Here is a 13,239-nt window from a genome sequence, read left to right on the forward strand (position 1 = left end):
GCTACTCGATGCCAGTGGCGCCTCCACCCGCCCCAACTTGCAACAATCAAACATGTCTCCAGATGTTGTCTCAATTTTGAACCTCCGTCCAGACGGAAGGAGAAGGGGGATCGAGACGGTGCCAGTGGCCACGGGTGATTCTGGCCTGATTCCGGCCTGGGGAGGTGGTTATATAAGGGTGTGTGCACTTTAAAATCCTTGATAAACGGATCCTACATGTTATAGGCACTTTTCTGAAGCCTGTTCTAGTTGCACTAATAGAAAGAACTTGGGGAGGGGTTGCTGGGCATCAGCTGGCAGGACAGGTCCACTGTGTTTCTGATGAGAAGGGGAGGGCTTTGAGGGGAGAAGTTTGAACTTGGAGATGAAGCAGAGAGCTTTGCAAAATGCTCCATGGGGGGCTGGTCTGAACCCTGCCTGGGTTCCTACAGCATCAGGAGCTGCAGGGGCCTCCCTGAGCCCGCATGCCCACCCGCTTCCTGCTGGAGACAGGGCCTCCTTCTGTCTCCTGGAGTCGGCAGGGGCTGTGCTGAGCCCCCTGAAAATGTCCCCTCCCTGGGTCTGGGTCCCTGAGAGCCCCAGGGGAACAGAGTGCAGCCTCAGCCCTGCCCCAGAGCTAGTTTCCTCCAGGAGCCATGTTCTAATTATTTCCTTCCATTTTGCTTCTCCTGCACCCCTTCCAACCCGAAGTCGGGTCCCCAGGGGGCCTGCACGGCCTGAGAAGGGAAAGAAAATGCAAGGTAAGCTGCCGGAGGCGGTCTTGGCTTATGTGGCCCTCCAGCCTTGCCAGGCTCCTAACCTACTTATGAGGGTAACAAGGCCTCGCTCCCAGTGGAAAATGTACCTATGGCACTGGCAGGAGGGTGAAGGGGACAGGAGCTGGGGAAGGAGGCATCGCTGCCAGTCCAGCCTGGGCCACGCTCTCGCTTGTCAGTGCCTCACTTTCCCCTCTCGATTCATTCCTGGTTGGTGAGTTTCATGAGGGGCTAGGCATACAGTAGGTGCTCAATAAATGGAGATGGTTGAAGGAAGCAGCGGGAGCTCTAGGGGAAGTCGAATTGGAATTCTGCTGTGTGACCCTGGACCAGTCAACTTAACCTCCCTGATTCTGTTTCCCCATCTGTCCCATGGGGATACCTGGGAGGGCTTGCTTGCCAAATGCCATGGGGTGGCACCTGGAACTCAGCAAGTGCTCAGTTAATAAGGGCCGTTTGCTGACCCTGGACCCTCAAAGGGTGAGCTTTACAGATCTTCAAAAAGCTAAAAATTTAGGCTGTGTTTCTGAATCCAAATAATCCTTTTTTTTCAAAGCTTCGTGTCAAGATGGAAGAATCTGCTTAGTACGACCTGGCTGCCTAGGGACTGCCTGTGGCGCACCCCCTGCCTGAGTGTCCCCCACATTCCGTGCAGAGAAAAATGCAGCCCCACACCCCACCAGCCTCGCTCCTCCCACCAGGAACTCCAGCGGTTTCCAGCCCCAGCTACGCTGGGCTCCCGAAGCCCCGCTGGGCGCACAGGGCCACAGCCTCCTCAAGAAATATCCCGCTTTCCAGAGCATCCCCGGAGAACTGGAGCCTCCCTTCCGCCCTAGCTATGAGCTTCTGGATGCAGGAGGAAGTGGCCTGAGACAGAGGAGCTGGGCCAGGAAGGAGACGACGGGTAGGACTCACGTTGTTCCGGGGTGCATTAGGCTGCACGGGGTCCTCGGCTGCCAGGGCGATGCTGCTCATGGCAATGACCATGAGGATGCACATCTCAAAGTAGCGCAGGTTCAGGATGTAGTGGCACAGGCGGCGAAGGCTGTTGGACGTGCAGAGGTCCACTCAGACCATGGGCTCGCAAGTCCTTTCCTTCTGTCATGTCCTTGACCTCCTACCACTACCTGAGATCTGTCACTCCCAAAGTCCCACACCCGATAAACTATCAAGCTCCTACATCTGGGGGCTCTCTCGGGGTCCTGGAAAGCCAAGAAGGCAGGGGGACCCTCAGCAAGGAAAGATATCCACACGCTCTCTTTATAAGTTCTTATCATTCCCAAATACCCTCTTGGAACATCTGAGCTCTAGGCTGGGTTGAAGAAATACTGTCCTTGATTCTGTAGGAGAGGAAAAAGTTTTTCAGGCATAAAATGTTCTAGGGTCAAAGAGAACTGGGAAAGTCGACTGATTATTTTTTTAAATTAGCTGAGTGATCTTAGGCAAGTTACTTATCCCCATTGTGCCTCAGTGCTCTATGTGGCCATGAAATGGGCATGACTCACAAGAATGTCAGTATGTGCCCGGTGCATGGTAGGGGTCCCAAAACATTTGTTACTTAAATTATGAATTGTAGGCCTTATCGGAACCTTTAATATGCTAGTGAAATAATACTTAAGCTTTAAGTGGAGCTAATAATAAGAAATATGTCACAAGGGTATAAGAACGGCAGCAGGCCTGAGTGGTTAAGAATGGGGACGCTGGAGTCAGTCTGTCTCTGGGCTCCCCCATTCATTTGCTGTGTGTCTTTGTGCAGGTGACTTCACCTCTCTGGGCCTCAGTTTCTTCATTTGTCAAGTGGGGATAAGCACAGTACCAATCTCATAGGATTATTATGAAAATTTTAAAAAATTTGTAAAGCACTCAGAACTGTGCCTGACACAGAGTAAGAGCCACGTAAGTATCTCTCTAGTGAAATAGATAACGTCAGCTAAATAAAAAAGTAAACACACAGGGTAAGTCCCTGAGAGGCAAACGATAGAACGTAGTTACCCTCCAGCTTATTCGACACGATTCTCCTCTGTCGAGAAGCATTTTGAGGGACCAGAGTTTTAAGAAATACCCTTTGGAAAAATGTAAAACAACGCTGACATACATGTGATAAATTGCTCTCTTAAACAATCCATCCTCCTCGAGGATGCCTGAGACAGAGGGCCACGGGACTCAGAGGCCATCTGCCCAGAACCCAAACCCTTAGGAGCAAAGCTCGGGGACCAGGGCTGCCACGCATGGCCGTACGGGCGGCCGTTTCTAAGGTGCGCTTCTCACACCGCTGACAGGTGTCGATTTGGATATTTGTGACAATGATTTTCTAGCTGATGGCAGGAGGGGCTCTTCTCCAACAAAATCAGTACTTTATGACAAATTTCTATCTCATGCGAGTTAAGAAAAGGGCTTCGTTTTAAAATTGGTTCGAAGGTCCCCTGTGGACTAAGGGAGGCCTTGGGGGCTCCTCTCCCCCATCGCCCGGGGTCTGCGTCTGCTCCCTGGCCTGACTGCGCCGCCCCAGCTGCGGGTCATACTCACGGGTTGGTTGTGGAGAGGATAAACATGGAACTGTAGGGGGGCATGGGCTTGGGGCCGTCTTCCCCGGGGTCATCTTCCTCCTCCTCCTTCTTCTCTTCCTCCTTTTTTGGCAGTGGGTCTGGGTTGGCGTTTTTGTTCACTGTTGGGACAAGAACCAACACAGGGCTCCCGCCACGATTTCCCACAAGCCTCTAGGCTCCTGTCTGCTCCCCAGAGCAGGCAATAAACAGCTAACAGTGGAAAAGTGTGTACTGTGTGCCAGGCACCATGTTATGCCGTTTAATCCTCACATGACCCTATGACGTTGGTACTTTATGATCCCCATTTTACATATGTGAAAACTGAGACACAGAGAGGTGGAGTGACTTGCCTACGGTCACACAGCTGAGACATGGCAGAGCTGGGGTTTGAAGCTGGGCAGCCTGGCCCCAGAGTGCCTTGCTCTCAACCACTCTACAGCTTTGAGTTGGGTGGGACCCTCACAGGACATTGACACAGACCTGCCCCCATGTCATGATGACTTTCGTACTGTCACTTAGAGGCAGGCAGGGTGAGTCCCAAGAGCCTCACTTTACAGGTGGGGATACTGAGCTCACCTCCCAGTGAACCGCAGGGTTTCCCCAATTAACGTCCCTCTCTTGGCCAGGGCGAGGGGCCACCACCCTCCCAAGCACTGATTCTGCATCCTGGGCTGGCTACGTGTCCACGGGCAGGCCGAGACTCTCTGAGCCTCAGTTTTTCCATCTGTAAAATGGGCACAACAGCAAGATCCGCCTGGTAGGGCTGTGGCGAGCGTTTACGGAGCAAACTCAGGAAACTTGCACAGAACTGACCCTGGAGGAATCAGGCTACTGCTGTAGCCTGAAAACAGCAGGCTCACTGGGCCATCCCTAAATTCCGAGCTGCTCTGGTCCTAATCTTCAGTGGGGGGTCAGGGGTGGGGGGTTGGAACTGCCAGTCCCTCAGGGGCCTAGGCCTTCACTGTGCAACACTCAACCGCGGCTCGTCCCAAGGGGGATGTGCTCGCTCTAAGTGCAGAACACACACAGATGCTGACGACTGAGTGGGAGAAAAAGAATGCCCAGCGGCTTGTCAACGAACGTTACGGTATTGATTACATGGTGAAACGGTCCCATCTTGGACATAAATAACATTTTGGGTTAAACGTAATTTATTATTAAAGTTCATTTCACCTACTTTTATTTTCTTCCTCCTTCCCCTCCCCCCTCCTTTCTTTCTTTCTGTCTTTTAATATGGCTACTAGAAAGTCGAAAATTACATATGTGACCCGAGTCACATTTCTTTTAGAAAGTGCTGGCTTAAAGAATCATCTGAATCCCCCAAATTTCCATCGGAAGAATCCACTACTCCTCAGATGTGGTGACTTGCTGGCTGCCCTGTGGGAATGTGGGGCGCAGGGCGCACCGCTAACCCTCCTGCGCACGTGCGGGCCAGCCACTGCACGCGTCTCGTCTCGCAGTGCTCCCAACAGCCCTGTGGGGCAGGAATGACATCCATACCCACTTTCCAGAGTAAGAAATGGAGGCCAGGGAGGTGGGGTCACTCACTGTCCAGGGTTACCCAGCTGAGCCTCCGGGGTTCGAGCCCAGGCACGCCGGGTCCCCACCTGCAACGTGCGAGGGTGGGGTCTCACCTTGGACAACGGTGTGGTTGAGGGGAGCCGGGCAGGCTGGGGGGATGTCCACCGTGGTGTGGTCGGGTTTCCTGGCAGTCTTAGCTGAGTTGGTCTGGGTGCTGCTGGGGTTGGTGACGATAAGGCTGTTCTCGGGGGTCTTCGGGGGGCCGGGGTTGGACGGGTTCCCCGGGTTGTTGGGCATGCGGCGGCTGGTGGTGTTCTGGGGATTGGTGGCCGTGGCAGGTGGGGCCGGCGCGGGGCCGGGGTGGGTGCTGTTCCCCATCTTGGCTGGGCTCTGGGCCAGGCCAGAGTGGCCGAGACTGTCGTGGGGACTGGCCGACTCGGCGGTGGCCAGCTTGTTGTTCTTCATGTTGTCGATGTCCTCGGCCAGCGGTGGGTCTTGGCGGCCCAGATCTTGCTGGATCGGCCGGGTGGTCGACAGGTTGGGGCCCGACACAGGGACCCCGGAGCCCTGGTTTTCTCTGTGGAAGGAAGGCCGATGAAAAAGAACCCAGAGCTGAGAATCGCAGAGAGAACACATCTGGGTCCTGCCCAGGACATCACCGTTCAAGGGTCCCACTCAGACATCGAGAGGCTGTGTCCCACATGTGAGTGTGACCGCCCACCCTCTCAGGCTTCAGCACCTTCTCCTGGCAGGAGGGCTGTTTCCTCAGGGGCCAGAAATCAGAGGAGAAAAAATCTTTCTGCCAGAGCCTGCATCCACTCAATCCGAACCTTCCAGACCTGCCTACATGTCCCCCATTAACTCCCAGAAAGTACTGGGCACACAGTGATTCCAGGAGTGGCTAAAGCAGACGAGGGGCGGGGCTGCCTCCCGACTTTATAAGCCTGGAGTGTGTATATCTCCTCCCAACATTCCAGCCAGGGGAAGAAGGCAGTATGCGCATGTAAATACATCACCAAATAACAATAGAAATAACCACAGCAGATACTTCCTGACACAAACTTCCAGGTGCTGTTCTAAGCACTTGACTTATAATAACCCCTTAACCCTCAGCCCTAAGAGGGGCAATTCCTAGCACCATTTTACAGATGGGAAAAAGGAAGTTCAGAGAGGTTAAGTCTCCTGCCCAAAGCAACACAGTTGGTAAATGAATGAGATAATTTCTCAGGAATACAAGCGTATTTGCGTTGGGTAAAGCATTTGAGGAGGATGGAACAGCCAATGCAAAGGCCCTGAGGTAGGGACACGCTTGCTGAGTTTCAGGAGGCCAGTGTGGCTGGAGGTGGAGAGTTGGGGAGATGAGGTAGGCGAGAGTTTGACGCCTCAATTACTCAAGTAATTAACACCATGCAGACGGACATGAGAGGAGTCAGAAAATGGTGCTCGGTGCATTTGGAGAGGGAGAGAAAAACATTACGGGTCCTCACTGAGCTTTTTCTACCTTGGTGCCCACTGGGACAATGACTCCATGAGGCAAAGGGTTTACTTTTGTCTTTCTTGTTCACAGCTGTGGTATCTGTGCCAAGAACAGGGCCTACACGTGGCAGATGCTCGATCGCTTCTTGACAGGTGATAAATGAATGTCCCCATTTCTCAAATGAGGACACCAAGGCTCAGAATCCCACAGGCCCAGACCTCCCTTCAAGCCGTGCCTCCTCCCATCTGCACACCCACCCCCAGCCTGGCAGAGACCATGAGGAGCTGTGGCCCGGGTGATGGTGGCTGGGGGTCTGGGGCCCGTCTGGTGCCTCACAGGCCACGGGCCCTGCTCACCGATGCCTGCCCTTGCCGGCCCTGCTCTGCTCGCCTACGCATGATCTGGCAGAACTGGCTCCCCAGCCACCTCCCTGAGGGCTCGCCCCCACGTGTGATCTGCTTGCCTTCACGCATCTCTTCTGAACACTCGGGTAAGGCGCCCCATCTTCCCCAAGCCTGGGGAACTGGCCCCACCAAAGTCTGTTTCTCAGAAACAAAGGCTCTCTGTTGTTATAATCTCAATCCCTCTCTCCAGAGGACTTTGCTGTCCAAGACTTCTCTCTCAGGCAACCCATGTTTCTGCGACCTGTGCCCTCCATATGTCCTCACTGCAGGTCACACTTATTGAGTCCTTGCTGTGTGCCAGACTTTATACATCTCAGCTCATCTAATCTTCAGAATAGCCATGAAAAGTGAACAGTACTAGAATTCCTATCTTACAGATGAGGAAACTGAGGCCCAGAGACAGAAAGGGCCTTGCCCAAGGCCACACAGCCAGTTGGTGGCAGAGCCGGCTTGGAGCCCAGACAACATGGCTCCAGCAACCATACTGCTAACTTCCACATGACACTGCATCTCTCTCATGGAGCAATTTGAGACTTCCCAGAAGGCTTGGCCCACAGCTGGCAGGTGTGGGAATCCTTGGCCCCATAATGGCTGAGCGAGGGCCAACCTCTGTTCTATCTCAACTCATTAACTTCTCGAACAATCTCATCAGGCTGGGATCATGACTACTCATACAGATGAGGAAACCGTGGCCCGGAGCAGCTGAGTCACACGAGAAAATGGTTTTGTCAACTGCCGTCACATACACTCACTCAAGAGAGCAGAAGTGAGTGAAGCACAGCACTCAGGTTCTACCCATTCACTGAACGCCTAGGAGATTCGATGTGGTCGCTGGACCCGAAGCCCCTGCACAGCACAGGCTTGGTTCCCCAGGCCCAATCTGTAAGCCTCCATCTACCTAATGCTTAAAAATAAAAAATGCTGGCCTTCCCTGGGGGGCTTCCCACTGGCTAAGCCACCAGCACCATCTTTCTCATTTTATGTTTTGCATTTTAACTCACAAAACTCCATGACTCGCGTAAGCAAGCAGAGGAGAGATGAGGTCATTTATTTTCAGACTTGTCTCTCTGAGGCCATACAGGAAAAGGGCAGGCCCAGGAGAATTTCTTGCTAAGGTGTCATGGATTGATACCCTGAAAGACAGACTGACCTGGTTTGAGTCTCAGCAATGCCACTTACTGACTGTGTGACTCTCTGTAGTTGGGTGCATCTCTCTGAGCCTCAGCTGTCTCACCTTTAAACTAGGCACAAGAATAGCAGAACCTTCCCTATAACTTGGAGATGAAAGTTAAGATCTGGTGATTTGCTCTGTAACCACCAGTGACTTAGTGACTTACCCCGTATGGGTGAGGCAACCTCACAGAATCACAGATGTGTGAATGAGCTGAGGGCTAGAGGATTATTCCCAGGCCTTGGAATCCGGTGGAATTTTCCCTGATGGATTTAGAATTTGCTCGGGACCAATAACCCTCTATTCCTTCCAATTTCTCCTTTTTGGAATACGAATGTCTATCCTGTGCCTTTCCCAACATTGTATTTTAAAAGCAGACAACTTGTTTTCTAGTTTCTAGGTTCATAGTGGGACCAATGACCCTCTCTATTCCTTCCAATTTCTCCCTTTTGGAATAAGAATGTCTATCCTGTGCCCGTCCCAACATTGTATTTTAAAAGCAGACAATTTGTTTTCTAGTTTCTAGGTTCATAGATGGGGGGGAATTTTGCCTCTGAGTGGGTGATACCCAGAGCTTCACCCATTCCCAGCTTAGATGATATTTGGGATTTTTGAGCTGATGCTGTAGCAGCTTAAGACCTTTGGGGATATTGGGATGGGTCGAATGTATTTTGCATGTGGAATGGATGTGAATTTTGGGGTGGGGTCTGTAGTGAGCTGAATGGTGGCCCCTCAAGAGACATGTCCACTTGGAACCTGTGAATGTGACCTTATTTGCCAAAAGGGTCTTTGCAGATGTAATTAACTTAAGACGAGAGTGTCCTGGATTGGGGTGGGCTCTAAATCCAATGACAAGTGTCCTGAGAAGAGAAGAGGAGAGAAGAGGAGGAGAGAAGAGACACAGAGGAGAAGGCCCCGTGAAGATGGATGGAGGCCGAGGTCAGAGAGATGCGTCCATGGGCCCAGAATACCGAACCCCAGGGGCTGCCAGCAGCCCTGGGAAACCAACACTGTGGCTGGACAGTGTTGTCAGCTACGACAGTGAGGATGCAATGAAATAAATTTGAAACTGGTATTTTCCCAGTCTCTTGCACAGCCTGCAAATGGGTTCCTAATTCTAACTCGCTGCCGGTGCTTTTTAAGGAGTTGTCCATCAGATGAAAATCAGGCCAGGAATATTCCCTTGTTTTTACATATTTTTAAAAACATATATCCCTATCAAAAAGCAGGCTGAGCTGCTATCCTTTCAAAGAGAATCTAAACTTTTTGGCCACCACCTAGAGAGTCTGGACTAAATAACATAGCAGTTGAGACCATGGTGAGCGTTTTGATGGACAGCGCATGCATGGGACCAGAAGCCCCCCGTTCAGATGGAAAGGGGGCCTTTGTTTTGTCTTGATTTTGCTTCCTCTGTTGGCTCTGTGTGTCACTGAGTTTTAACAAGCTCAGCCAGCAGAGGCCTAATATCAACCTCCTGGTTTTATTTCCATATGTCTCCAAGGAGAACCTAAAAGGGGCAGAAAACTCTGAAGTCAGGCCCCTTCCCCCTTCCCTCTTGGGGATTTGCCATCATCTGCCCTGAATAGGCAGTTGGTTGCATAATGCCTGTCCTGCACCGCATCCTTCTCCCGGGTAATTGCTTCCGCATCCCTCTGCCAAGAGCTGTGCACACCTCACCTGGGGCAAGCTCAGGCCACTAGACCCAGAAGACAGTCCTGCTTCCCTGTACCCCTGCTGTCCTGAGAACCTACACCTATTAACTCATTTAATCCCCACAGCAAACACCACTGGAGGTGGTATTAGGATCAGGCCCATTTTTGAGATGAGGAAACTGAGGCCCAGAGAGGCAAAGGCATTTTTCCAGTGTTACCCAGCTGGGAAAGGACTGAGCTAGACCCTGTTCCTAGAAATTTTAATTTACGACGCCACTCAGTAAAGAAAATGGTGTGAGAGACAACTTGGGGTGCATGGAAGAATCAGGGCGTTAAAGGATGAAGCACTCTCTCCCCGTCATGCAAGATAAACTGTGAGGCTCAGAAGTCCAGCATCTTTCTTTTTGCTCCTTTTGGGGAGTGGGTTGTCATGGTGATGGGAGCAGGTGGAACTAAGGTGCAAAGGGCCGATGTTACTTGTGGGGGTGCAGGTCTTGGCAGAGGCCCCACCCCCACAACCTGGCTACTAGGGGGAGTGGTGGACACCCGCAATCTCGGTTTTTACCGGGGGTCAGGGAAAGCTCCATCCTCACGTTGGCTGCCCAGGGCTCAGATGCCTGGTGTGGGGGATCTGAGGCCAGTGAGTATTGAATGATATGAAATGGAATGTGTTTCTGTTCACTTCTCACTGGGGTGAGCCAGTAAAAGCTTACGGAGAGGGGGACATTTAAAAGCTGGAGGAAACTGGACGGGAAGCGATGAAAGAGAAATGGGGGGAAGACAGAGGCGACAGAGAGAAAACAATCCTATATATTATCAATATTCTGTAAGAGCATGTCTGGGAAAAGGCCTAGAGAACGGCAAGGGGAAAGATGCAGGAGGCAGACCTCTCGGGTAGAGCCAGCGGCTTCGCTGTTATATAGAACCGGAGCATCTTTTTACTATATTATATTTTTGAATGAAGTTTCACCTTTGCCATTCGTATTTTTCTTAAAGCAGATGAATGGCTCATCCTGGATTTTTTCTCTCAAAGTGACTCTTCATGAAGTTTTATTTCCAGTGGACATTAGAATCTTTTACTCAGTCAAATGAATTACGCCTCTGCGTAACGGCCAGGGCGTTCGAGTCGTCTGTTAACGAGTATTAGCAGCGTTCTCCTGGTTTAGATCAGGGGCCCAACCAGCCGAGCATTTGTGGGCGGAGGTGGGGAGGTACTTTCTTCCTCTGGAGAGGAAGAGGGACAGGGGCCAGTGGTGGGACTCAAGAAAACTGGATTATCATACTCCTGCTAGTAGTTGACTGCCCTTGGGGAAGTCTTTTTTTTCCTCTGGGCCTCAGTTTCCCCATCTGTAAAAAGGAGTTCAAGTCAACAATCTAAGGGCTATAGATCTAAAGTTGTTTTTCAATGTCTATTGATGAGTCTTAATAATAATCACAGTATTAGCTAACACTTATTGAGTGCTTACTACCTCTACTACTAAAAGTAGTTAACACTTATTGAATACTTAATAATAATATTCATACTAATAATAGCTAACGTTTACCGAACACATATATAAGTTGAGCACCACATAACACGTTTCACATGTATTAACTTATTTGAACCTTATGCCTACCCTAGGATGTAGGCACTGTACTTATCCCTACTTTACAGATGAGGAACAAAGCCAGGAAGTGATGGGGCAGGAGGGTGACCTCTGGCCTGTCGCCACTAGGCTGTGCTGCCATTCTGACCTGTCATTCTGCCTCCTTCAATAACAGGAGTATACATAATACCATGGATGATAGTATTATTATTATTACATTAACAACAACAGCAATGCATTGGTCCTTAATTACAGAGTTCTGTGCCAAATACTTTATTCCACCTAAAATCCTTTCGGTGGCCTCCCATTGCCCTGAGAGGACTTACGTTCCTGTTGACCGACTCATCACTGTCCCTTTAATTTCTTGGTCTCCCCCTCCAACTGCAAACTGGCCTCCTCCTGGCCTGCCACAGGGCCTTTGCACATGCTGTTCTTAGCCCAGAACGCTTTGCTTCCTTCTCCGATTGTTCCTTTTGGAAGTCTGTCACCTGTAGTCACTTGATTGAACCCACAGTGCTGGCTTAGACTACAGCAGGCACTTATTTAGTAAACACTGACAGAATGAACGAAAAAAACGTAAGAAAAAACTTTAGAGCAGAAATGACCTGGCGGATGTGGAGATATGTGAAGACATGATGATAAAAGATTTGGGGAGCACTGTGGGCATTCGGGAAGTGAGAAGCGGGTCCACTAATATTCTACCATGTGCAGGGCATTCCCACCTGGAGAATAATTACCCTGTTCTCCTTCATGACTTTCTCATGTTCCTCACACAGGTGGAAATGTCTGCTTGCAATGATCTGTGCCTTTAGTTTTAACCTAACCCTGTTTTCCACGTGAGCATAAAGTACTTTTGCACGATTTAAATATATATTGCATTTTCCCAGAACGCAACTGTTGGACCAACTGACTCTATATCATAAGAAACTTCACCTAGAAGTGTTACCATTTTGAAACATCTGGACGCTGATGGCAACGCCCTCATGTCATGTGAGTTGTCTGCAAGGCCCGAGTCAGTCAGCATTTGCACCTGTCCAATTCCTGGTGACTTTGGGTACAGGGGCCTGCCTCTGAATTACACCACTCTGTCCCCTTGAGTCTCACTGCTCAAAGTGTGCAGCCATCACTGGCCTCACCTGGGAGTTCCTGAGAAAGGCAGACTCCCAGGCTGCTCTGGAGACCTACCGAATTTGGACCTGTGTTTCAGCAAGACCCCTGAGGATCCATGCAAAGGTCTGATTTTGGGAAGTGATGGCCTGCTGTGTATGTCACATGACAGAACCACGTAAACACATCTTTAAAAAATCAATATGACACTGTAATGGTGATATGAAAGAAGACTAAGAGGACGTTAATTAATAAAAGAAAACGATCTGTTTCGACATGTAAGCTGTTGGGCTCCCAGGTGTTAAATCACTATAGGACCTTCTAAGGAGTGTTACATTAGGAAAAACAGGTGGCCGTTTCTGACTGGGTACGGTGCTGGCCTGGAAGCGGCCTCCTGACCCCTGCTCTCCCTTCAGTGCTGAGAGCCCAGATGGCTTTTCAAATTCCCCCAGGAAAAGCAGCTAAAAATGGTCTCAACTGACCAATTACTATGTGTCAGTTGCTCATTCAGGCCCTTTCCACATATCACCTCATTTAATTCCAGCAATGAGCCACTATGCCATTTTACAGATTGAGAAACTGAGGCCCAGAGTCGTGAAGTCGCTCGCCCGAAGTCACACAGCGAGCACTTGGAAAAGCTGTTTAACTCTGAGGGACATGCACGAGGGCTTAATGGTCTGCCTGCGGCCTCTGGCCTCAGACAGCCTGGGTTCAAGGCCACCTGTTAGATGTGTGACCTTGGGCAAGTCTTCCCACCTCTGTTTCCTGTGACCTGGGGCGATGACAGTGGGTTCTCTCCCAGGGGGGTGCTGAGAAGGCTGAGCTGCTCAGGAGAGTGCCAGGTATACAGCAGGCGCCACTACGGTTATCATTATCACTACCGCTGCCATTGCCCAGATTAGAGACGGCCTCCACTTACTTCCTCCTCCGGTGCCTGCGCTCCCTGTCCTCCCTCCGTGTCTCCATGTCATACGTGGCCGGGGGGCCGTGCCGGTGCCGCCGCCTCCGCTCGCCGCCCTC

At 50.9% G+C, this 13,239-nt stretch overlaps 1 protein-coding gene across 1 annotated transcript in view; it reads right to left on the reverse strand.

Moving 5' to 3' along the window:
* The window catches only part of CACNA1A (calcium voltage-gated channel subunit alpha1 A), a 202,758-nt gene that overhangs the window by 54,745 nt on the left and 134,774 nt on the right, over positions 1-13,239 (reverse strand). Inside the window, exons 20-23 of the mRNA XM_006918781.1 lie at positions 13,139-13,236; positions 4,936-5,399; positions 3,282-3,420; positions 1,671-1,800 (exon numbers count right to left, since the gene is read on the reverse strand). Of these exons, the coding sequence (XP_006918843.1) occupies positions 1,671-1,800; positions 3,282-3,420; positions 4,936-5,399; positions 13,139-13,236 (831 nt within the window). The remainder of the gene's footprint in view (positions 1-1,670; positions 1,801-3,281; positions 3,421-4,935; positions 5,400-13,138; positions 13,237-13,239) is intronic.

Source organism: Pteropus alecto, unplaced genomic scaffold (genome assembly GCF_000325575.1).
Source record: "Pteropus alecto unplaced genomic scaffold, ASM32557v1 scaffold388, whole genome shotgun sequence".
Classification (NCBI taxonomy): Eukaryota; Metazoa; Chordata; class Mammalia; order Chiroptera; family Pteropodidae; genus Pteropus; species Pteropus alecto.